This window comes from Protomyctophum parallelum (assembly GCF_964188405.1).
Source record: "Protomyctophum parallelum genome assembly, chromosome: 18".
Taxonomy (NCBI): Eukaryota; Metazoa; Chordata; class Actinopteri; order Myctophiformes; family Myctophidae; genus Protomyctophum; species Protomyctophum parallelum.
The window spans coordinates 42,559,140-42,585,359 of NC_139716.1; the positions used below are offsets into that span (position 1 = coordinate 42,559,140).

At 42.6% G+C, this 26,220-nt stretch overlaps 1 protein-coding gene across 1 annotated transcript in view; it reads left to right on the forward strand.

Moving 5' to 3' along the window:
- Positions 1-25,435, forward strand: part of dthd1 (death domain containing 1) — a gene marked incomplete at both ends in the record, with an annotated part of 161,466 nt that extends 136,031 nt beyond the window's left edge. The window contains one exon of the mRNA XM_083789594.1: positions 25,369-25,435. Within this exon, the coding sequence (XP_083645720.1) occupies positions 25,369-25,435 (67 nt within the window). The remainder of the gene's footprint in view (positions 1-25,368) is intronic.
- Positions 25,436-26,220: the final 785 nt, after the last annotated feature.

The window sequence follows — 26,220 nt, forward strand, 5'->3', positions numbered from 1 at the left end:
ACCCATTCTGATCTGAGATCAGATTCATAACGAGGTTTCCGCCGGACACACACTGGTCTGATTGACCCATTCTGACCTGAGATCAGATTCTAAAAAATGTCAGTCGTTCTTCGATTTTTCAAAAATAGCAGACCTACAAGCTCGTATCGCGCCACTCGGTGGCGCGATATGAGCTTGTAGATCTGCTATTTTTAAATAGCTAAAGCATAACATGATGCTGACACCAAAATGGGTGCCCGGTCAGAATGGGTTAAAAGGAGCTAATGAAAAAGAAGGTACACCGTTTACATCAAGGGGCGGTAATGTACAATGTAGGTGTGTCACGGTTCATTTTCCACAAGAGTCAAGCCTGCAAACGCATCGCAAAGCCTTTAGCTTCAACCTAGAGCTCCATGTATGTAGACCTCACTAAAAACGCCGGGACAACGCTCCACACGTCCCAAACTCTTCTCCCTTCTGGCTCCAAAACTGTGGAATGCACTTCCCATTGCAGTCAGAACTGCAGCATCACTCCCAATCTTCCGCCGTAGTCTGAAATCCCACCTTTTCAGACTCCATCATGGCCCATAGCACTTACCCTACCCCCTTAGATAGCATTTCTGTAGACTTAGATAGCATCTGATACAGACTTATAGCATGTTATGTAGACAGCACTATAATTGCATTGTATATAGTCATAGCACATATGTATAGCATAGTAGTATATATATATAGTTTATATGTATAGTCTCATAATATAGATATTTCACTGTTACTTTCTTAGCTTACGCATGTTTTATGATAAATGCTTTTGTGATGTATTCCCATGCTTTTGTTCTTGATTATTGTAAATCGCTCTGGATTAAGAGCGTCTGCTAAATGCCTAAATTGTAGACAACCTAGAGCTCCATGTATGTAGACAACATACTTTTGTATTTTTTTGCTATTTCTGAACATTCTTGCTCAATTTCGTGAAGACGGTTTTTCCTCCCACTGTGTGTGAACATGCACATGCACATGCACATGCACATGCACATGCACATGCACATGCACATGCACATGCACATGCACATGCACATGCACATGCACATGCACATGCACATGCACATGCACATGCACATGCACATGCACATGCACATGCACATGCACATGCCACGCGTGTCCTTGCAACTACAAGGGTACATTTACTAGCTAACCCCATCTCCCACTCTCTATACCCCAGTGACAGTTTAAGGACTCTTGGGGGGGGGGACGGGGACCAAAATAGCTGCTGCAGAATTACAGTCCCAATCCTAATCCCCGCCAAGCATGTGGGACCACACGCACAGGCTGGCAGGCAAGCACGCACACACAGTCTGTGTGTCAAGTGTGTGTGTGTGTGTGTGTGTGTGTGTCCCTCTCATAGTATGAAAAACACTTTTCACACATTTCATTTTGAATTCTCACACATTATGCTTTAAATAGGAAAAGAAAATAATGGCCTACCAAAGAGCCGCTTTATTGAAAGCGGTTTGAACCTCTCCTGAGCGCATGTGCACAGACGCTACAAAGATGTGGTTCTGTATAAATAGAGCACAATGAATCTTGTGCACGGGTGCACGTGTATGCATGCGTATAGTTGCTGCTGCTGTGTGCGCCAGTGAGTGTGTGTGTGTTTGTGTTCATGAAAAGTGGTAATTGAAAAATGCCATTATCCCAAACTCAGCTGTTGTGAAAACCGGCGGTCAGCAGTGGCTGTGTGTGTGTGTGTGTGTGTGTGTGTGTGTGTGTGTGCACTATCCCACTTGCCCAATAACAATTCATAAATTAAAAAAAAAGGTTTTGACAGGACAGAGGCAGAGCATATAGACGGGTGGAAGGAGCTGTCAGTGAGGTGCATCGGCAGCAAGGTCACTGTTTGAAATGAGTGCAGGGCTCTTCAACGTTTTTCAGGCCAAGGACCCCATAGCTGAAAGAGTCTCTCAGCTAAGGGGACCCCATAGCTGAAAGAGTCTCTCAGCTAAGGGGACCCCATAGCTGAAAGAGTCTCTCAGCTAAGGGGACCCCATAGCTGAAAGAGTCTCTCAGCTAAGGACCCCATAGCTGAAAGAGTCTCTCAGCTAAGGGGACCCCATAGCTGAAAGAGTCTCTCAGCTAAGGACCCCATAGCTGAAAGAGTCTCTCAGCTAAGGACCCCATAGCTGAAAGAGTCTCTCAGCTAAGGGGACCCCATAGCTGAAAGAGTCTCTCAGCTAAGGACCCCATAGCTGAAAGAGTCTCTCAGCTAAGGACCCCATAGCTGAAAGAGTCTCTCAGCTAAGGGGACCCCATAGCTGAAAGAGTCTCTCAGCTAAGGGGTCCTTGGCCTGAAAAACGTTGAAAGAGAGTAGCGGTTTCGCATGTTATACGATGATTTAATCGCCGTAGTGTTGGGTATTGTTAGCCTACTATACTTTCTAAAGTAACTTCGTTAGGTTACCGCATGGATTAAAAAGAATCCTGTTACAAGATTACCCACTGAGAAAAGTTACTTTTCTTTCATTATTATTTTTGGATTTATACTATACTATTCCACAACGTAGTTCACAGTGCACGGTGGACCCACTTCAATGAACTAAAAAGTTTACAAGAAATGGCACTGCGGCCAAACAGTTCCAAGTACATCCTTGCAGGCAGTGGCAGTAATAGTACAGTAGGCCTATAGAGCACCGAAGTCTGACGTCACTTTCAGTAGAGGGCGTCAGTCCCCAGGTTCATGTATTTGTTTAGTTGCATTGAAATCCCCATTGAGGCGATTTGAGATCGCCTCATATAACAACTGTGTTTGAAAAATAAACATGTCACCCCGGCCGCTTCACTCATATGGATATGAAGAATCAACTGACTGAGAGAAAACGCTAATGTTACTGCTGCTGAATTAGTTAGATTTTCGCTAGAAGCAGACTGTATCATACATGAGTGACTGTTGAAAACGATACAGAGACACCTCCCTGACAATAACGCCGAGACAGCTCGGTTATTTTTGGACCACAACGCTTATAGTAGACGATATTAAGATCACCCCATGTTATTCTCCATAGAGAAATTACTTCCGCGAACCAAGGGAATCGAAGGGATGAGCGAGTTACGTCAGGACTTCGGTGCTCTATAGCCTACCTGTAACTGACTTGTTTTTTTTTGGGCAGCTGCTGATGATGATACTATAGCATGAGACATATACAATTAATTAACTACTCACCTAATGCCGCTGCCGCGGAGTGTAGTGGACCCAGCTGGCCTTTTACGGATGAAGTCTGAACTGATGATTTGGAAGTTGCTTTATTCATAGATCAATGTAGAACTGGGACAGAAATTAAAGACAATATATCAATATATCATAACTCACTACAACATAATCCATAAAACAGCTCAAATCTCAGGCACATAATACATTTTTACATACATCACTAAAGTACAGTACACTATACACAATACATAAACAGCCTTCTGCATATATTTTGCAACAATAATACCAATAACAGTGCTAGCAATTCAATAAAAGACCTTGTCCCCCTTTCCAGCTAGGTGCTATCTTGTGTGTGTGTGTGGCATCAGTTAAGCCAAATTCCAATACCCAATATCTCGGCCACTCGCTCACTCACTCGCTCACTCCAGCATGGCAAATGACGGTGAAATTGGTGACCTGCCAAATGTGTGATCATCTTGTTCATACAACCATTACATGGAAGTCTTTAAATACATGGCCTAAATACAGTTAGGTTGAACTCTGCTAATGAACAAACTGCAACAATTGACATTAGGACACATTTACATTATGTGATTGTCTACACGGTTGTCACATATTTCAGCAGGTCACCAATTCCACCATAACACCACCTTGCTGGAGTGACTGAGTGAGAGTGAGCGAGTAGCCGAGATTCTGGGTATTGGAATTTGGCTCTAGTTGGCATTTGACCGTTCCTTTGGCCTTCCTTAGCCATCCACATAACCAACAAACTTTAGCCACACCATTTGTGTGCTGTCTCTTTCAATTCAAGCCTTCTCTCTACTGAGGCGAAGCATTTCCTTGTTTTTAGTTGTTCCTGTTCAATTAATGCCTCACAACACTGTGAATATATTTACTAAACAATAAAAGTATTACCCGTTACACGGAGGATCTACCAAAGTGTGAACATTTGTTTAAGTCAAAGATGCATGGTTTTTATATAGTGAATATATGAACTTTGGCTAAAAAGCATGTGTTTAATCACAACTGTCATGGTAGTTGGCTATAACCGAAACAGACTTCCTCTTCCTCTTCAAAATAAAATCCACTTGTCAACACTAGTTTTATTTCTTGGTTAAAGGACCACTTCACCATTTTTCAACCTATCTTCATATTTGGGCCTCACTAATAATAATGATAACTGGACATTTTAACTATTCTAAGTTTAGGGATAAGGGGTTTAGCGGTGGCGAAAATGGAGCCCTCAGTCCCCTATACCCCCTGTGGTCCCTGCACGGTCACCAGTAAATCTGAACATGTGACAGCATACTTTATCCGTACAAATGCAAAATATAAGGTGCTTACCCGCTTGCCCCAAATAAATATCAGTTTGACTGTTTTACACGCTTAACCCGCATTTTAATCAACCCCCCTTCACTGCCGAGATTGTTGTATTACCTTTAGAGCATACGCTGAATTATTTGGGCTTTTAATCCGCGAAAATCGAGTGAAAAAAGCTTCCCCTGTTTGTTATGAACGATCGCACCACCCGCCATCTTGGTACACCCGGAAGACGCAGCACAGGACCCTCCTCCATGAGGCGTTGAACCCCATTCGTTTGCATTGGCCTCAATTTCCCAGAAGCCCTAGCAGCCCACAGCATGTGACGATTTCCGGTTTCGTCATCAAAACAAATGCATCTAGTCTCTATCTCCGCGGCGAAGACGGATTTTTTTAATATTTATTACATTACGGCGGATTAAACACATAAAACAAAAGGCGGTATTAGCGGGGTTGGCAGCGACATTAACCTGGAGTAATCCATTCCCGGCACAGAAACTGTTTTAACTAGCTCTGCAGGGAGTTTGTGCAATGTATTAGTCCATATTTTTTCAAATATGAAGTATTTTAATCCCATCTGAAGATTCAAAGGGAAACACTGTGCATGTGTATTGGCTGTCACTTTTCATAATTGCTGTAAAAGAATACCTGCTGTGTGTGCAAGTTAAGCTAAACTAAAATACAATAATATATCTGAGAAATTGCACTGGCAAGACACTGTACAATTCTGTGTAATATCCAAAAACCACTGAGCCCAGGGTCTATACTATAGCCCCCTCCTTAGCTGCTCTACAAGCTCTAAACTCATCAGCTATTTTTGCTGAATGTTTGCTCCAGAATAGGGATGCTGTTGGGTTCATATGGTTAACCAATTCTGACCTGAGATCAGATTCATACAAGGTTTCCACTGGACACACGCTGGTCTGATGAACCCATTCTGACCTGAGATCAGATTCTAAAAATGTCAGTCGTTCTTCGATTTTTTTCAAAAATAGCAGACCTACAAGCTCGTATCGCGCCACTCGGTGGCGCGATATGAGCTTGTAGATCTTCTATTTTTCAATAGCTAAAGCACGACATGATGCCAACACCAAAATGGGTGCCCGGTCAGAATGGGTTAAAGGAATGTGGGTGGCAGTGCCTTAGCATACAGAGTGGCTTGGTGGACAGTTTGATCCTTGGATCCTAAAGTGTAAACTGTAAGATATCTCTCAACGTTTTTGGCTGGGGACCATACTGTAAATGCTTTGGCCACGTCTCATTGATTAATAAGATTAATTAATTTAATTTCGTTTTACATTCATACATACATAGTATATAGGCAACACACATCATACGCAGGATAACAAAGTATAATCATGAAATATCGTATTTTTCGTATTACTCTTTGGAGGCGCTACAGAAATGCAGACCATGTACCGTTCGTTGTTCTCCAATGTATCTGACAGAAGCTGCAGGGTCAATCGATTTGGTCGCCTCAGGTCAGAAAGTGGGTATTGTTTTTCATTCAATATTCCAAAACTAAAATAAATCCCTTGAGGGATATCCAGTTCCAAAAGGACGGTATTGACAACAAATGTTAAAAAAAAGGACAAAGAGATGATTGATATTGCCGATACCGTGCTGTGAAGGTAAATAGATCGAGGTTTCAGTCTGGTTACATTTTGAGTTGAAGTCTATTTCAACCAAATGAACCCTATAGCCTTCCCGAACCAAGTGCTGCATTGGTCATTTTACACGGGATACCACACTGCGGTACCATGCATTGATTAAAAAGAGAAGACAGACTATGCACCCACTGCACACAAAATTAAGTGGAAACCGAGCTACACTTCCTAACCATCTGTCCATTGTACCAAGACATCAGAGACACATACTTCCCACTGATTACAACCACACACAGAGATTTTGAAAACATGACCAATGACAAAAAAATCCCATATCTGCTGGGCGAAGTACAACAATGTGCAAACACAGCAGCAAGATTTGTGAGTTGCTGTGATAGGAGAAGGATATCAAATGGAACACAACCACCCTAAAGACTAATCATTGTGTATATTCCTGCACTATACCTGCATCGAGTGACCTGGGTACATAGAATTTGATCTATTGAAGATTCTGATCTTCAAATGTACATAATTTTTGTATTGATTGTATTGTTGTATTGTTCTTTCTGCTTTGGCAATGTAAACGTATGTTTTCTCATGCCAATAAAGCCCTTTGAATTGAATTGAATTGATTAAAAAGAATAAAGTTCACACCTCAAAGTTTACAAAGGCTGCCGAGTGTCAAACTGTCTTTGTGTCAGTCGTGCTTTCATGTGAAATGTAGCCATTCTGCAAACTGTTAATAAATACTTCAGTCAATCAGTCAGTGTAGGAATGAGCCTGGAATGGATGCATATCAAGGGTCCCTTGTGTGACCTGCCAAATCCTGAAGTGTAGGCGTTAAGCGACCTCATTGAAATAGCGTCGTGAAAAGGAATTTTAATCATAATTTATTATTGTATAGTAGGCATAACGTTATTATTTCATTTTGGTATTGCAAAACAATGTTGCCTATACACCAAATGCGGTTAAAAACCATTCTGACCGGGCACCCATTTTGGTGTCGGCATCATGTTATGCTTTAGCTATTGAAAAATAGCAGATCTACAAGCTCATATCGCGCCACCGAGTGGCGCGATACGAGCTTGTAGGTCTGCTATTTTTTGAAAAACGACTGACATTTTTAGAATCTGATCTCAGGTCAGAATGGGTTAATCAGACCAGTGTGTGTCCGGCGGAAACCCTCGTATGAATCTGATCTCAGGTCAGAATGCGGTTAAATGCAGGCCAATGAGCCGGCCTCACTGTGGATCAATCCGTAGAGCAGGCCTGATACACTAACCCAGCCTAATATAGGAGGCAGCACGATCCAGACACCGTCCTATCAATCAGAGCAGACAGGCTGCTGGAGCTGCTGTTTGACGATGGACTGTCTGTCGCTCCTCAGCAACTTCTGTGTGCAGGTGTGAGGATGTGTTGCACAAAAGTGTGTGTGTGTGTGTGTGTGTGTGTGTGTGTGTGCGTGTGTGTGCGCGTGCATGCATGCGCGGGAAAGAGTAATAGAAAACGTCTGTGTTTGTGTGCGTCACTCACTGCGTCATGCACATGTTGTTGTGTTTGCGTCGTGCAATTACAACGTAAATCGTTTAGGCTTTTGTCCAATGCGACTCACAAGGCGCAATGGACATGGTTAAATAAATGGTCATGTCAATACAGTGCCAAGAAAACAATTAAGAAAACATTTCAGTAAGCAAGGTGTGTGTGTGTGTGTGTGTGTGTGTGTGCGTGTGTGTGTGTGTGTGTGCGCCCCAGAGTGCATGGTTGGAGATGTCTGCTGCAGTGACATGGGCTGCATCCGAATTGCTAGGGTTGTTCCCTACTCCCTACCCCCCATACGGGGATCCAGACTCTAGGGTTGTTCCCTACTCCCTACCCCCCATACGGGGATCCAGACTCTAGGGTTGTTCCCTACTCCCTACCCCCCATACGGGGATCCAGACTATAGGGTTGTTCCCTACTCCCTACCCCCCATACGGGGATCCAGACTCTAGGGTTGTTCCCTACTCCCTACCCCCCATACGGGGATCCAGACTATAGGGTTGTTCCCTACTCCCTACCCCCCATACGGGGATCCAGACTCTAGGGTTGTTCCCTACTCCCTACCCCCATACGGGGATCCAGACTCTAGGGTTGTTCCCTACTCCCTACCCCCCATACGGGGATCCAGACTCTAGGGTTGTTCCCTACTCCCTACCCCCCATACGGGGATCCAGACTCTAGTGGACTCTATAGTGATGATTTGGGACAATACTCCCTGTTTGGGGAGCACCGACTCTGACGTCAATATCGGTAGAGGGCGCTGTAGGTCCGTGGGTTCATGTACTTTTTATTTGCATGAAATCCCCATTAGGTTTTTTCAGATCGCCTCATAAAGAACAGTTTGAAAAATAAACAAAATCATCCCGGCCGTTTCACTCATTTGGATATGAAGGATCAACTGACTACAAGAAACCAGTCAAAACGCTGCTGCTGAATTTGCTAGGAACAGAATGTATCAAATAAGTGACTGCAGGCTGTCACCTCCCTGCAAGGACAATTTTTTTAAAGTTTTAAATTCATGAATGAATAAAGAAAAAATAGGTTAATGAAAATATGTTTGCAGGCATTTAGGCCTATATGTCTATGATAAAAAGGTTATTTTAAAATAACATAGGCCTATGAAAAATAGCCGATCTATAAGCAACGCGACGTCCGTGTTGTGAGCTTGTATCGGGTAGGCCTACTTTTGGTAAAGAATTACCAAAAGTAGCCGATCTACAAGCTCTGCTCACAATAATAATACGGACGTTTGGTGTTAACAGAAACAGCAGTCCAATAAATGACTGCCTACATAATGAAGTTTTAATGTATTTATCGCAATTCAATGAAATAATGTTAGATAGCATATTTTTTCATGGCAGGAATTAATGAATATTAATAAAACATATGTTCGGACACAATTAATGTGTCTCACATGCATGTATTTAGCCTACGTTTGTGATAAAGAATCTCACAAATATATTCTACAGCAAGCAACTGATTCCTCTCCTAACGTCATGCGCTGGGCCTGGGTGATACAATGGATCAGTAATACTATTGCAAATGAGTAATTTATTATAAATAAAATAAAACAATTTCAAATAAATGCACAGATCATTTGTCTCGAGATCTGTAGCTTCGAGATCCGCCAGGGAAGGGAAAACGAAAGTTTAAAAAGTACATTTGTGTTGAGTTCTTTCGCTGGTTCAACTTCTGCCTCTTTCCGAGTTGGAGCGCAATGAGCGCATGCATGCAGAAGCAGCGCACGTGCGCAAACGCGTGCATGTGCGCTCAAGAGCGAGCTTGAGCAATGCATTATGGGGCAGATTTGCTTCGCTGTGTTTTTGTAGTGACCATCGGATGCTCCCTACAATTCCCGGTGCATTGTGGGATACTTCAGTCCACTATGTTAGGGTGCAAAAATGCTCACTACACATTCGGACACTACAACAAAATGGCGGAACGCCAAAGTAGTGCACTATATGGGGCATAAGCCAAATTCCAATACCCAGAATCTCGGCTACTCGCTCACTCGCACTCAGTCACTCCAGCAAGGTGGTGTTATGGTGGAATTGGTGACCTGCTGAAATATGTGACAACCGTGTAGACAATCACATAATGTAAATGTGTCCTAATAATGTCAATTGTTTCAGTTTGTTCATTAGCAGAGTTCAACCTAACTGTATTTAGGCCATGTATTTAAAGACTTCCATGTAATAGTTGTGTGAACAAGATGGTCACACATTTGGCAGGTCACCAATTTCAGCGTCATTTGCCATGCTGGAGTGAGCGAGTGTGAGTGAGCGAGTGGCCGAGATATTGGGTATTGGAATTTGGCTATAGGGAATGAATTGGGACGCAGCCATGGGCTCTCCATGCAGCCTGACTCTGAACTGGAACACAATGGCAGGTTGCAGCAGCATGAGGTTTCAGTGACAACCTGAGCAGGTAGAGAATGGGCCTACTTTATCCCATTCTGACCTGAGATCAGATTCATAACGAGGTTTCCGCCGGACACACACTGGTCTGATGAACCCATTCTGACCTGAGATCAGATTCTAAAAATGTCAGTCGCTCTTCGATTTTTCAAAAATAGCAGACCTACAAGCTCGTATCGCGCCACTCGGTGGCGCGATATGAGCTTGTAGATCTGCTATTTTTAAATAGCTAAAGCATAACATGATGCCGACACCAAAATCGGTGCCCGGTCAGAATGGGTTATTGCCAAGTGAAGGGTTTGTTTTGCCATTGGTGCAGCGAGACAAGATGTAGGCCAGGGTTTACATCGGACAGAGTGGGATACAGTACGTGACGCCTTCTGATGACGTCATCATCACAGAAACATCTGTCGCACTTGCATGCAAAGGGTTCTGGGAAATTGAGTTCCAATGCATTGCAATGGCGGCGGGCGGTGGTGGTGCGCACAGCCTGGAGCGCGTTCCTTCTCTGCTCTGTTGCTGTGATCGCCACTTTGGAATATTTTCCCAACACTACGACGAGCGATTACACCATTTTAAAGCAGATTTTCATGACATGCAACAATCAAGTCGGCGCAGTGGCTCTTCAAAGGTTAGTGAACTAGGCAGGGAGATCTGGAACATGATTGTTTAACACATCTAATACGTAGGACGTCTGGAAACGTCATAAGGATCCCGAAATATTAGTACCATTGACGTGTGAGGACGTCCTAGCGACGTCCCAGCGACGCGAGGTGAGATAAGAATATTCAGAATTTTTCCTATATTTCTTTTGGCATTTCGCTTTTCGCTTGCCGTATGCTAACGCTCAGTGCAACTATTAGCTTGTCATTGACTCCCATGTTAGCGAGGCGGAAAGAATGACTCGTATCTCCTAATCCAGGGCGCTCTCCGTGGTGATGAATGGATCGATATGCTGGCGCTTCATTTCTGCTCCTCATCCGTCTCTCCCAAAAATAACTCTTTTTGGAGCGTAAAAAAATATATTAACCCTCTAATGGCCAAGTGGCCAACCTTAATAACATCTTATTGTGCCTTAGGCCAGCTTTGGCTGACTTTTTGAATGACAATAGAATAATGTGCGATATGACCACAATGTCACGAAATATCTCATTTTAAAGCTGCACGTCTCTAGATTACACAGAAAAAGAAATTATGTTCCTAGCATGTTCCATCGTTTACTTATAAGCATTTTAGTACACCTTGGTTTGACTTATCACTGAAACCAAGGTCTACTAAAAAGCTTATAAGTAAACGATGGAACAAGCTATAATCATAATTATTTTTTCATTGTAAAGTAGTGACTTGGAGCTATAAAATGAGACATTTCGTGACATTGTGGTCATATCTCACATTTTTCGATTGCCATTCAAAAAGTCGCCAAATCTGGCCAATGCTGGCCAATGCCCCATTTCTTAATTCGTCATTTTAATGCAATAAGAGGGATCAGCGATCTAAATAAAATACATCACGTTTTACTTTCATTTTCAAATTAATACCCAGAAGTGCCACCAGATGGAGGGAACGTTCCATTATTCTGATTTTGGCAAAAGTATCAAATCTGGCTAAATCACTTCCTGTCAAACGGAGGTAAACAAAGGAGGCTACTATGACTACTAGCACATAGCTTAGCAATCCGGACAGCCAAGCTAACATTAGCTTTTTTATAAATTAGTCAAATTAAGCTTAAAAACGGCAAGGAACATCCCAAAATATCACATAGAGACGGCGCGCGTGCACGATAGTGCACGATCGCGGTTTCGGCCGGTTTTTGGTAGATTACATAAAAATAATTTAAAAAATGTCAAACAATTGCAATATTTTGTTATAAAAAGACGTACTAACAGGGCAGTACGTCCACTACGCAGATAACGTCATTGGCCACGAGGGATTTGTTGATTTAACACGTCAATTAACATGGCAGTCTATGGGCCTGACGTGCTCTTGGCCACAAGGGGGTTAAGATGATCGGGGATCTGAAGTCTCTTTGTAAAGTCAACTTTTTTAGGAAAGTGTTTCCGGTTCATGGCTTTCAAAGTAAAAGCGATCAGACAACTCTGGCACCCCGGAGCTTCTTTTTTGATGCATTTCCTGTACTAAATGTAATCACCGCAGTCAAACTTAAAGTGGTCAAGATACATGTTTAAAAGGAAACAGATGTAAATCCAACACCGATTATCTAGTTGGGACTAGATAGAGCTAAACAATACGGTCCAGTGTAGAGGGTATGCGTGTGACATCATCACCATACCAGGAAGTTATGCAGGAATACCTACTGAGTGGCAAAAAACTACTTTCTGGCCTTGCCAGACATCCACACAGAAAAGTCCTTTCTGATTGCATTAAACAACGTTAAAGGGATTGTGACATTAAAAAAAAGGTTTTGGAATTGTTCTTGTTTTTTTTAGGTTTTCTAATCTCAATGGCACCCAAAAAACATGAACTTTTAACATTCAGTAGATTTTCTGTGATCTGGGGTTTTCTGGCTCAAAGAGGTGCTCTGATTTGCCGGCAGTAAGTGACATCACTTACTGCAAATCCCATATTATGTCAATGGGATTTGCCAGCAGATGTCACTGTTTCACTGTGTTGCCTGTTGCTCAAAAGGCCCAAAAAAACCCAAAGAAAACTTCAGACCACAGAAAATCCACTGAATGTTCAAAGTTCAGGTTTTTTGGGTGTGATTGAGGTCATAAAACCTAAAAGAAAAAAGAAAAAGAAAAAGAAATTAAAATGAATGTCATAAAACCTTTAAACAATGTTAAACTCACTTTGCATGTTGCTTTGCCACTTTACCATTCACTTTAAGCATGCGCATACCCTCTATTGGTAAGGTACAGTATTGGTAAGGTACAGTATTGTACATGTTAACAGTTCAGTAAGGTCATTGACTCATATCCAACACTTATTTGTATCCACAGACTCCAGAAATAGGTTGATGTTGTTTTACTCTACAGGTATACGTAGGTGCAACAAACATCACAGGATTTGTTTGTCTCGGCCGTAGTATTTCTTTTGCCGGTTTATTTTCAGGTAAGTAGACCTAATCTTTCTTTACAGGATTATTCGTTAAGGTATAAGACAAGTAAGTAGCCAAAAGGTTACATCATTCTTTCATACATTTTCTTTTCTAGTCAAAACGTTTTAGGATTAACGGTAAGAAATATATATATATATAAAAAAAAGGAATGAGTTTCCAACGTCATAATAAACTACAGCTGTGTAGGTTCAGCTGGATTAATTATACACAGTAAGAATCTCTAATCAACCAATTAACTATAAGGCATCATCAGCATGTAAAATGTATGTAAAACAAGGCTGTTAAAAATGTAAATGCATAATAGTGTATAGCATGTGATGTGTGTGCACTGAATAGCAGGCATTGCACTAAACAGTTACTTAGAACTGCTGCAAAGCAAGAGGCATAAACATTGTCACTCTGGATTATCATCACTGGATGACTTTGTGCCCACAGCTGCAACGCAGGGAACATAATGGCATGGTTTTTAACCCATTCTGACCCGAGATCAGATTCTAAAAATGTCTATTACATCCTGACAGTTTCATTATTAACCCATTCTGACTTGAGATCAGATTCTAAAAGTGTCTTCGGATTTTTCAAAAATAGCAGACCTACAAGCTCGTATCGCGCCACTCGGTGGCGCGATATGAGCTTGTAGATCTGCTATTTTTCAATAGCTAAAGCATAACATGATGCCGACACCAAAATGGGTGCCCGGTCAGAATGAGTTAAAACCATCACACATTAATGTGGGGGAAGTGTCTACTCTGCATCTCTGCCAGATTAATTTAACCCCCATTATGCATGCTTTGACGATAAGACCCCCAACCATGGCTTTGCAAAAATAAATAATAATAAAACTTAATAATAAAACACCTTTCATGATATTATAAATGCATGAAAGGTGGACAGTATTTTCGAAATGGCCGAAATGCTGTGCATATATAGGGCTGAAATGGTTAATGTATGTTTTGTAATAATAATCCAAATCTACAAAGTAACTATAGTTTTCAAATAATTGTAGTAGAGTAAAAGTATTTGCCTCAGATGTAGTGGAGTAGAGTAAAAGTATTTGCCTCTCAGATGTAGTGGAGTAGAGTATTGTCAATTTTCTGTATAATTTTACTTAGTACAGCACTTGTGTTAAATGCACTTGATTATTTTACCACTGCCAACCAAGTTCTCAAGCTGCCAAATGTCTTCTGAAACCTAATCAGGCTCTCCCTGCCCATTCAAAAAGACCACTGTCACGGTCTCTATAAGAAAACAAATAGCCTAGCCAGAAATCTGATTGTGGATGGGCGTAGATAAATATTAGCCCATATTGCTGCAGGGTTAATTTAGCTGACATATTTTCCAAAGCAATCATAGACAGAATAATAACAAATATTCAACCATTAGCCCATTCTGAACGGGCACCCATTTTGGTGTCGGCATCATGTTATGCTTTAGCTATTGAAAAATAGCAGATCTACAAGCTCGTATCGCGCCACCGAGTGGCGCGATACGAGCTTGTAGGTCTGCTATTTTTGAAAAATCGAAGAGCGACTGACATTTTTAGAATCTGATCTCAGGTCAGAATGGGTTCATCAGACCACTGTGTGTCCGGCGGAAACCTCGTATGAATCTGATCTCAGGTCAGAATGGGTTAGAGGGAATAGTCAGATAGTAACACTCCAGGAACGTGCGTGACAAATACACTCAGTCATGGTGATAGATCCAAAACCCTGCATGACAACAGAGACACTGCAACAGCACAATCTACAATCCACCTGCAGAGTTTCAAACAAATACTAATCAAAATAAATATACAGGGTAGGTATACTACACTCACAAAGAACGCAGTAATCCTGTTCTCTACATTGCCTCCCCCTGGTCAGCCGGGGCGGCTGATGGAGGGGAAAAAGGAACTGTTTGGAATAACGTGTTCCTTCCACACGCTACGTACGTCCTTCCGGGGGAAACCCTATAGTCCTGTCAGGTGATAAGAAGTGGCCAGCTCACTCCTCATGCATTGAAGGAAGCATGTGCTCAGTTCGGGGCTCTCCCCAAGTTGGCAAATGGAGACTGTAGCACCCAGGATTACAGTTTAGGCAATTGGCACAGGGCGAAAAAAGGGATTACAAAATAGTGAGATATGTTTTTTTCTTATTAAAAAAAGAAATAACGGATTATGAAATATTGACCTTAACCTTTATTGTGATTGACATTGACACAAAAGAATCACCTGACAGTGTGTTTAGACAAACAATGTGTTGGTGTGCAAGTCAGGGTAGGGTAGCAGGCCCCGTAAAGATGTAAGATGATTTAAAGACTCAACATCCAATTTGAAGGCTTTAGCAACTCCGTAAAACAAAACATTCTGACCTGAGATCAGATTCTAAAAGTGTCTTCGATTTTTCAAAAATAGCAGACCTACAAGCTCGTATCGCGCCACTCGGTGACGCGATACGAGCTTGTAGATCTGCTATTTTTCAATAGCTAAAGCATAACATGATGCCAACACCAAAATGTTAAACACTGATTAACTTTAGCCGAGGACACTTCGGAAGTTACCAGAGCAACACGAGCTGAGAGAGAGAGAGAGAGAGAGAGAGAGAGAGAGAGAGAGAGAGAGAGAGAGAGAGAGAGAGAGAGAGAGAGATCCCCAATGTCTGTTAGCTGTGTAAATGTCAAAATCTCATTCATTGACCAACAGAATAAATCAACCAACAAGTAAAGAAACAAACAAATCCCACTGTCTTCTTTAAATATTAAGTCCAAGCTTAAAGACCCAGTGAAATGAAAAATACGTTTTTCACACTTCTAGACCACATCTGTGGTCATCACATGGGCATATCTATAACAATGGATGCCAAAAAATGGGGACATTTTCATTTGTGTATTTTTATATAAAAAGTCCATAACAATCGAATTTTAATTACTTCCTGAAAAGGCAAACGTACTGCGTGATGAGGCCCACATCAATATAAATGAAGCTCACCCGTTTGGTTCCCATTGCTGCATCATCCTCCAAACATAGATGGTTTTGATTTCAAACTACTCTGTTTTTAATCTCTTTCAAGATGACCTCCAGACAGTGTATTACTCGGTTTAAACTTAATCATCACGCTAAAATATGTATCTGAAAACATTATAGGGTAGAAATAGGCCACATAAGTAAATTGGTACAGCTGGCCGACTATCTGACTTGTAAACAAACACACTCCATGCGTCATGCGTGTAGCATAGCTACAGTCCTAGCATAGCTACCGTCCCATCGCCTGAAGGGATGCGACGCTCTGATTGGTTCAGAAACTTCAGAGCCTGCAGCGTTTCAAGCTGAAACTTCAAAATAAAATGCCCAAATTAACCATTTCACCCCGTCTTTAATAATAATAATAATAATGTGCATGGGTCGTTGTAAAATGGTGAGGGTCTTCTTCTCTGCCTCAAACAACCCTGACAGACCCAGCGGTGAAGAGCACATCCCTCGTTACCGGAGGGGGGAGGGGAGGCAACTAACAGAGAAGGAAAAGGAAAAAAACTGATGGAGATAGATACCATTTCCAAGATGGAGGCCATCTTGGAAACAGTAGCCATGGTAACCTAGAGAGAGAGGAAAAAAAGGCTTGACTGTGGGATTTGACAGTAATCTCAACCAGGGTGAAAGGTGGATACTGGTGATGAGTTGCTCACCACAAAGCAAACACTCATTCCCGAATCCCAGAGGCTCTTGTAGACCAGCTTAACCCATTCTGACCTGAGATCAGATTCATACGAGGTTTCCACCGGACACACACTGTGGTCTGATTAACCCATTCTGACCTGAGATAAGATTCTAAAAATGTCAGTCGCTCTTCGATTTTTCAAAAATAGCAGACCTACAAGCTCGTATCGCGCCACTCGGTGGCGCGATATGAGCTTGTAGATCTGCTATTTTTAAATAGCTAAAGCATAACATGATGCTGACACCAAAATGGGTCAACCTTCTCAGGCCGCGAACCCCTAAATTAATCATTATTTGAACTGGGGGACCCTGACAGGAGTGGGGTATAGGAGTTGAGGCACTACATTTAGTTTGACTCGGTTCCACAGATAAATATTGTGAGAATAGCAGATCCATACAAGCTCACAACATCTCGCAATGTGGTGTAATTAACGCAAGGCATAAGTGATGACTTTGAGCTTGCAGATATGCGTCTTTCTTAATATATTTTATAATTTGGCCAATGTTTACAGGCCAAGGTTGTTCATTACTTGTATTTATTCATTTAAATGTTATCCCACGATTTTGTAACCCATTTTTTTTCACCCATGCAGTGTCAATTATCTATAATCCTGTGCTCTACACACCCTCCGCCAACCTGCGGACTGACCTCATGCTTCCTTGGACGTAGCGCGTGGAAGGAACACGCTATTCCAACCAGTTCCTTTCCCCTCCATCGGGCACCCCGGCTGGCCAGGGGGAGGCAGTTAAGAGACAAGGATTACTGCATGTGTTTTGTGAGGGGTATACCTACAGGGAGAACATGCAAACTCCACACAGAAAGGCCCTTACGTCAACCCGACAAAGGAAATAGAGCATGCACCTCCACTCTAGCCCAGGTGCTAGACAAAAGGCAGTACAATAGAAAAAATAGAGTCTGCAACACTGGTATGAAACACTCAGCTCGACTGGTTTATTTGATTCAACGTTTCGATCCCTTGACCTTTCGTCAACCCGGCCTCGGGTATGGGCACTCATGACGCGGAGGAGAGAACATACCCACAGTGTCCCCAGCGGGACTCAAACCCAGGACCTTCTAGCTGTGAGGTGACAGCACTACCGTGCACCCCCCCCCAATTGTATTAACCCATTCTGACCGGGCACCCATTTTGGTGTCAGCATCATGTTATGCTTTAGCTATTTAAAAATAGCAGATCTACAAGCTCATAGCGCGCCACCGAGTGGCGCGATATGAGCTTGTAGGTCTGCTATTTTTTGAAAAATCGAAGAACGACTGACATTTTTAGAATCTGATCTCAGGTCAGAATGGGTTCATCAGACCCAGTGTTTGTCCGGCGGAAACCTCGTATGAATCTGATCTCAGGTCAGAATGGGTTAAGGTCCTTAAATTGCCTCTAGGGACCCCTCTGGGGGACAATGAAGATGAATCTGTGGTAGAGAGAGGATGCCAGCCATGTTTCTTCTTGCCATGTTATTCCCTTTTCTTTCCAACAATGACATTTAGAATACATATTAAGATTAACCTGAGACCGCGCATGCCGCATGGCTTAGCGCCAGCTTACTTAACAGAGCTGAGCCCCTGTGCCGTACAGCTCTGATCTCTCGCCAAGGTCTTTTATCCAGCCGTGCTTTTAACAATTCTTTTTTTAGCAGCAAAAAGAAAGAAAAAGAAAAGAAAGGCAGAGAAGAATGCTCCTCTTTCCCTTCCCCAGCCAGGTTATCTCAGAATAAGTTGCTTATTCAAACCCTTGACCTTTATACGTCTTCCATAGTGATGGGAAAGCAGAGCTTTGCAATACAAGATGTGACCTACAGTACACTGCGCGCGCACACGCACACACACACACACACACACACACACACACACACACACACACACACACACACACACGCACATGCCACCTGAACGCTACCCGGCAATCACATGCTGCATCACCATACAGATGTTCATTCAACCACTCACATGCCTAGTGGCAGGTACAGATGTTACAAAGTGGAATCCTCTGCGTGGTTAATGCTAACCCATTCTGAACGGGCACCCATTTTGGTGTCGGCATCATGTTATGCTTTAGCTATTTAAAAATAGCAGATCTACAAGCTCATATCGCGCCACCGAGTGGCGCGATACGAGCTTGTAGGTCTGCTATTTTTGAAAAATCGAAGAGCGACTGACATTTCTAGAATCTGATCTCAGGTCAGAATGGGTTAAACAGTTGGGCCCGCTCGGGTCCAATACTGTACTCCTGTCGGAGCTGAATGAACGCTGAGGATACCTAAAGCCCGGGAGATGCTTTGGGCTGGCGGGTCCAGCTGTCCAGCTGTCATTTTGAAGAACCAATCCAGAGGGGACACACAGATGCTAGTGTGACATCATAGTGCATCATAGTTTGAATACAGAAAGAGGGGGAGAAACCCATTACGCACACACAACATGTGTGTTCATTTAATGAGTGCAAAGGTTAATTTGGTCATGTTTGTAGACGCTCACAGACACTGCAGATTTCAATGGGCATATTATGAAAGAAGTAGGCTAGAGTAATCTGAATATAATAAAAGAACTGAAAGAAAACATATTCCACACATTCCTTTCCATGAAACTTGCTCACCCAGCACATACACCCATAGGGGGGGGGGGGGGGCATATCCTCCTTACAGATCATGTAGTGCTGCAAGATAAATCTAAAAAAAAGATGCTGATCTAGATTCAGACACCTATATGCAATCTAATTTCAAAATTTTAGCAAGAATCGTGCAGGACTATAGTTGACTGTCTAATTAATTTCAGTTACTCTGTTTTTGCTACAAGAGAGAGACTTTAAGAGAGGTTTAAAGATAGAGTGCCGTGATTTGTTGTTCTCTCAGTTTGTCACATGTCACCTATGTGACGGGAGAATAGCGCTTGATATCTTTACGGGGCTGCCTGGAGCCACACATTCACAGTCATATGAGCCGGGCGGTGCTTAGACGCCCGCACGGCATGTGTTTGTAAAGCAATCAAGCGCTCCCCTTCCCCAGTTCAGCTACAAGGCTGCAGTTTGATACAAAGTGATTGAAGGAGTGGGTTATCGGTGAAATTTACACCGGTCACGTGACGGTAACCAGCCAATCAGAATGAAGTATTGGGACTACCCGTTTTAGAAAATGGGTTAGATAATGGGTTAGATAACCGTACTTCATTAGACCCCTTGGTGTGGTTGTTATGTGCAATGATGTCTAACCTTTGTAGGGTTTCTTCCTGGAGGCTGAAACCTGTATAGCACCTGGTTAACAACTGGACTTAGTTCTATATGGGTTCTAATGAGTGGGGAACAATAAAGTAGCCTATTAGACCAGAGACCACTTACTTTAAATGCAAAAGCCGGCAAATCTTACTCACACAAAGTACAACAGACACAAACAACACATGCGACACGCAATAGCATTGACCTTTTGACCCAATAAAAAAATATATATATTAAAGGATTACACTTGCCCTCTATAACTAAAAACACCTTCAATATTTTTATTTTCATAAATAAGAGAATCTTTCACTCAATAGGAACTCGCAAGTTGATGTCATATTATGTCCATGTGTGGTCCAGCCCTATGGAATAAATGGAATGCACGTGCTAATAAAAAGTATTTAAAATATTGCTTTGATGCTCATAGTTTCCTTAGGAAGTATTGCGTTGTTTTTTTATTAGCATATGTTAAGTTGTTTTTATTTATGCATTCCATACATTCCATAGGGCTAGACCATATGGTCATATGACATCATCAACTTGGGGCAGGAGCAGTTCCTTTTCAGTGAAAGATACTTTATTTATGAAAGAAATAAAATATTGAAGGTGATTTATTTTTAATTATTGTCTCCACCAGGCCACGGACTGTCTCCACCAGTCCGTGAGCGGCTAATCTCCGGCACCGTTAACCCGGTCGATGCCAAATTTTGCACACACACTCCCTGGATGCCAACCATGAACCTCTGCCCCAAGATTTCCAGAACGGCCTGTTATAGCGCCACCAGGAGGCCGCTTTGTTTACTTTTGTTGCCCTTTTATCCAACCACCAGATGAAGGCTAGCTGCAATGTCCTACATTCCTATCCTGGTGGAGACCTGTGCCCAGAAGGGCACTTTTTCTAGTTTTAGTTGTAGAGGGCAAGTATTTTAAGGCATATTTGTCTTATTAGCCAGGGATCCTTTTAACAAAAATCACATACCGCCCCAGCCCTACCTTGAAGCAGTGTCCGTGGGCCTCCTTTAGCTCGCCATCTTGTATCTCCAACAGCGACAAAAAACCTGACCTGTACAACAGGTTAAAGAAAACAACTCAATTCAACCAATAAAGTGCTTCAGGTAGCCTACTGTGGGGTCAATTAACACTAGCTGCACAGTGTGCACAACTAGACTCAAATTGATGAGCTCTGCTGCTGCCTTAAAATTGCACAACAAAGTTTTACCATGAATACATAAACATTTTTGCAACATTTTTGCCATCAAAAACTCTTGAAATAACACAAAACATTTCCATGTTAAAAGTGTTACCACAAAGAATTAGCGCAATTATCAATTAATTGTTTTTAACTCACCCAAAAACTTGGTCTGTACAACTACAAACGCAAAACAAACCGGGCAGGTGCTGCTCCTAATTCTGACGACCACACACGTCAGAGCATCTGCTACACAGGTGTTTATCACAGTTTAAGGTGTAAATAAAACGTTTTTTTCAGTTTAGTTACTTTCTTCTGACGTTCTGTCTGTTCCCCTGTCTCTCCACTCTGCAGTGTGACAGCTAGCCTAGCCTCCACAGTCCACACAAACTCTCTGTCCTTAAAGGGGAAGTAACCTCAGCACTCACCCTCACCTGCCATTGAACTTATGCAGATCGCAGCCATCTTGCCAGCAAGGTGGTAACTAGATGCAATTTCCCTTTGACAGCCCATTCATCCAGACAGAAAAGTCCTATCTGATTGAATGAACCCATTCTGACCTGAGATCAGATTCATACGAGGTTTTCCACGGGACACACACTGGTCTGATGAACCCATTCTGACCTGAGATCAGATTCTAAAAATGTCAGTCGTTCTTCGATTTTTCAAAAAATAGCAGACCTACAAGCTCGTATCGCGCCACTCGGTGGCGCGATATGAGCTTGTAGATCTGCTATTTTTCAATAGATAAAGCATAACATGATGCTAACACCAAAATGGGTGCCCGGTCAGAATGGGTTAAACAACGTCAAACTCACCAATATTGCAGTTGTGTGAAAATCCTCTATCTGCAAAGTGTTTGTTTCATAAAAATCCACTGTAGATTTGTTATGAGCTATGTTTTTTCTACTTATAGTGACTCATAGAAATAGACTATGTGACAACCAAGTATAGAATTTTACCCAACAAATGACTGGTAAGGTGACTGAGATACTCGAGATAATCATTACGCCATTCAATTGAAAACCTGTAAATTGGAATGAAATGACTGCTTAACCGAATAGAAAGCTGTGGAACTAGGGGGGCAGATCATTTGAAGTGGATGAAAGATTTGGGACTCAATTATTCAATGCAGATTGCAGATTGATTCAGCCAAATCCGCCATCTGTGATCGGTAATGATAAGCAATGTTCGCACTGAAACACACTGCGAAATACTCAATGTCGGTTTAACTGTGAGAGTGTCAAAATGGATAGCAGACACATGTGAGCTTGTAGATCTGCAATTTAAATGTTCTTTTTACATTTAATTTTTTTAATTTTGAGGATCTTTATCAACATGATCCACCGCTAAATGGCAGTAGCAATAGTTCGGCACAGGCCACCATAGATTTGTTCTAGTCTTTTTAGAACGAGAGATTTGTCTTAAGACATTATAATGTTATAAATTTAAGCCCCTTTAAAAATAGGGTTAGGGTTAACGTCTTTGGCCTGGAGGCACTTTGGGAAAAATAAGTAAAATCGGTACTTGGCCTTGATTGCCCTTCAATGAATCAATTTGTGCCTATAATGAATGACATGCCCAAAATAGGAAAGCCAGGTTGGAAGTGGTTAAATTGTTAAATCAGGAGACGCACGCACACACACACGCACGCACACACACACGCACACAGAAACACAAACGCATCATATCACAATACAAATAATCGGTATCGAATAGTTTTGCAATGCAAATAATAGATTGTATCAATATACAATATATGTTATATTAACCCATTCTGACCGGGCACCCATTTTGGTGTTGGCATCATGTCGTGCTTTAGCTATTGAAAAATAGCAGATCTACAAGCTCATATCGCGCCACCGAGTGGCGCGATACAAGCTTGTAGGTCTGCTATTTTTGAAGAATCGAAGAACGACTGACATTTTTTAGAATCTGATCTCAGGTCAGAATGGGTTCGTCAGACCAGCGTGTGTCCAGTGGAAACCTCGTATGAATCTGATCTCAGGTTAGAATGGGTTAAGCAATTTTTAAGAAGACTAAATCACACCCGAGTGAACTGAGCAGTGCAGGCTGCTCAACAGCACCGCCGGCAGGCTGCCAGCGGTATTGCAGCTGTTCATATACTCCAAACTGGCACAGCTCAAAAAGAAAAAGAGGGGGTTTCCATTCAATAAGCCAGTGGGCTTTTCTGTTCATTGGGACTCACTACTTTCATGGCTCTGTTGAGGAACTTGACATTTAACCCATTCTGAACTGAGATCAGATTCATACGAGGTTTCCGCCAGACACACACTGGTCTGATGAACCCATTCTGATCTGAGATCAGATTCTAAAAATGTCAGTTGTTTTTTTAGATTTTTCAAAAATAGCAGACCTACAAGCTCGTATCGCGCCACTCGGTGGCGCGATATGAGCTTGTAGATCTGCTATTTTTCAATAGCTAAAGCATAACATGATGCTGACACCAAAATGGGTGCCCGTTCAGAATGGGTTAAATTCATGAGCAGGCTGGATCGCTCAATGAATAGACTCATTGGTCAGTTGACAGACCCTGGCCGTAGTTCTGTAAGGTACACTTCTACCATCAGAGGACACTGAATGGACTCATTGGACAGATGACAGACCCTGGCCGTAGTTCTGTAAGGTACACTTCTACCATCAGAGGACACTGAATGGACTCATTGGACAGATGACAGACCCAGGCTGTAGTTCTGTAAGGTACACTTCTACCATCAGAGGACACTGAATGGACTCATTGGACAGATGACAGACCCAGGCTGTAGTTCTGTAAGGTACACTTCTACCATCAGAGGACACTGAATGGACTCATTGGACAGACGACAGACCCAGGCCGTAGTTCTGTAAGGTACACTTCTACCATCAGAGGACACTGAATGGACTCATTGGACAGATGACAGACCCAGGCCGTAGTTCTGTAAGGTACACTTCTACCATCAGAGGACACTGAATGGACTCATTGGACAGACGACAGACCCAGGCCGTAGTTCTGTAAGGTACACTTCTAGCATCAGAGGACACTGAATGGACTCATTGGACAGACGACAGACCCAGGCCGTAGCTCTGTAAGGTACACTTCTACCATCAGAGGACACTGAATGGACTCATTGGACTGATGACAGACCCAGGCCGTAGTTCTGTAAGGTACACTTCTACCATCAGAGGACACTGGTATGAGTGCCTCGCCTAGAGTAGTAACCTGTTGGGCTGGGTAAATGTACTGTATTTTTTATTTTATTTTATTTCCTATATGTGATGTACTGTCTTATACCCTGTGGGCCACGAGCCTGTAATAAAGTTTATATAATATGCATTCACTTGGTCTATTGATAAATGTGTGTATTCTCTGTGTTCATGTCAAGGTATACGCGTTCTCCATAACATGTTCAAAAATAATATCCATGTATCTGCCAGTGTGTTTACTTATTTATATCCATATTAATAAATGATTCCCATAAATAAACCTGCACTATCCACAATTATTTTCTAAATAGTTACGGTATATGATCGATTTTAAACCACATTCGCCATGAACCACATTCGCCATGAATATCGGCCATGTACCCCAGTAGCTATAAGCTAGCTTACTGCTCTTGCGGAGCGGATGGGGATGGGGGTGGGGTAGGTGGGAGGAGGCGGGGGGGGGGGGGGGGGGGGGGGGTGAGGGGGGGGGGGGGGGTAGTACCTGAGGCACCAGGCCAGGCGTAGTCATGGCAACGAGCAGAAGCGGCCGCTAATGGCATCCTTATCAATTCCATCTAAATGACTCTCAGCCGAAGCAATGGGCTTCCTCCTCAACACACTCTCCTTACAACACACACACACACACACACACACACACACACAGGCTGCATCGCCTCACTACGCACCCACGCATGCACACATGCACGCACACACACACGAATAGCCTATACATGTAAATAAATACCAAGAGAGCCCACTGCCTCAGTCCTTGACATTGTAACATTTTAGTTTATTATTTGAATATGCAAATTATGCATTTACAGGGAGACAAACATAACGGGGTTGAGAGCTCATCATGGACACCTAAGGATACACATGATGGCACCTTCTCCACCTTCTCCTTCTCCATGCCTAAGGACACCTAAGGATACACATGATGGCACCTTCTCCACCTTCTCCTTCTCCATGCCTAAGGACACCTAAGGATACACATGATGGCACCTTCTCCACCTTCTCCTTCTCCATGCCTAAGGACACCTAAGGATACACATGATGGCACCTTCTCCACCTTCTCCTTCTCCATGCCTAAGGACACCTAAGGATACACATGATGGCACCTTCTCCACCTTCTCCTTCTCCATGCCTAGAACAGCCCAAAAGAGCAGTATTTAAACTTGGCAAGTTGTTTGGCTTTGCTCGTTGTCATGCCAGCTATTGTTAGGCCACTCATGGTCAGTTTTTGCACATGGCCTATAGCCAGTATGGTTCCCAAACTATATAACCCATTCTGACCTGAGATCAGATTCTAAAAATGTCTATTACATCCTGACAGTTTCATTATTAACCCATTCTGACCTGAGATCAGATTCTAAAAGTGTCTTCGATTTTTCAAAAATAGCAGACCTACAAGCTCGTATCGCGCCACTCGGTGGCGCGATACGGACCCGCATTTGAAGAGATATGCCAGGGACCCCCATAAGAGAAGATTTGTACGGCTCTAGCAGTGATGATGGCTTGTACGTATAGAATGTTTATCTAGGAATGCCTGGTCTATATGTACAAATCAAAGACACACACAGCCCACCTCCAGAATCAGGACTTTCCTTGTGGCTGGTGTCAACAAAAACAACATCAGGTGTATTTGGGTTTGGTAGGAAAGACATCGCAGAGATGATCCTTCGGTGCTAGTAGACGGATTCTTCTTTTGTTTTTCACTTCTGTTATTATGAGTGTTCTTCAGTACTGTAGTACCACCTGGTATGAATGTT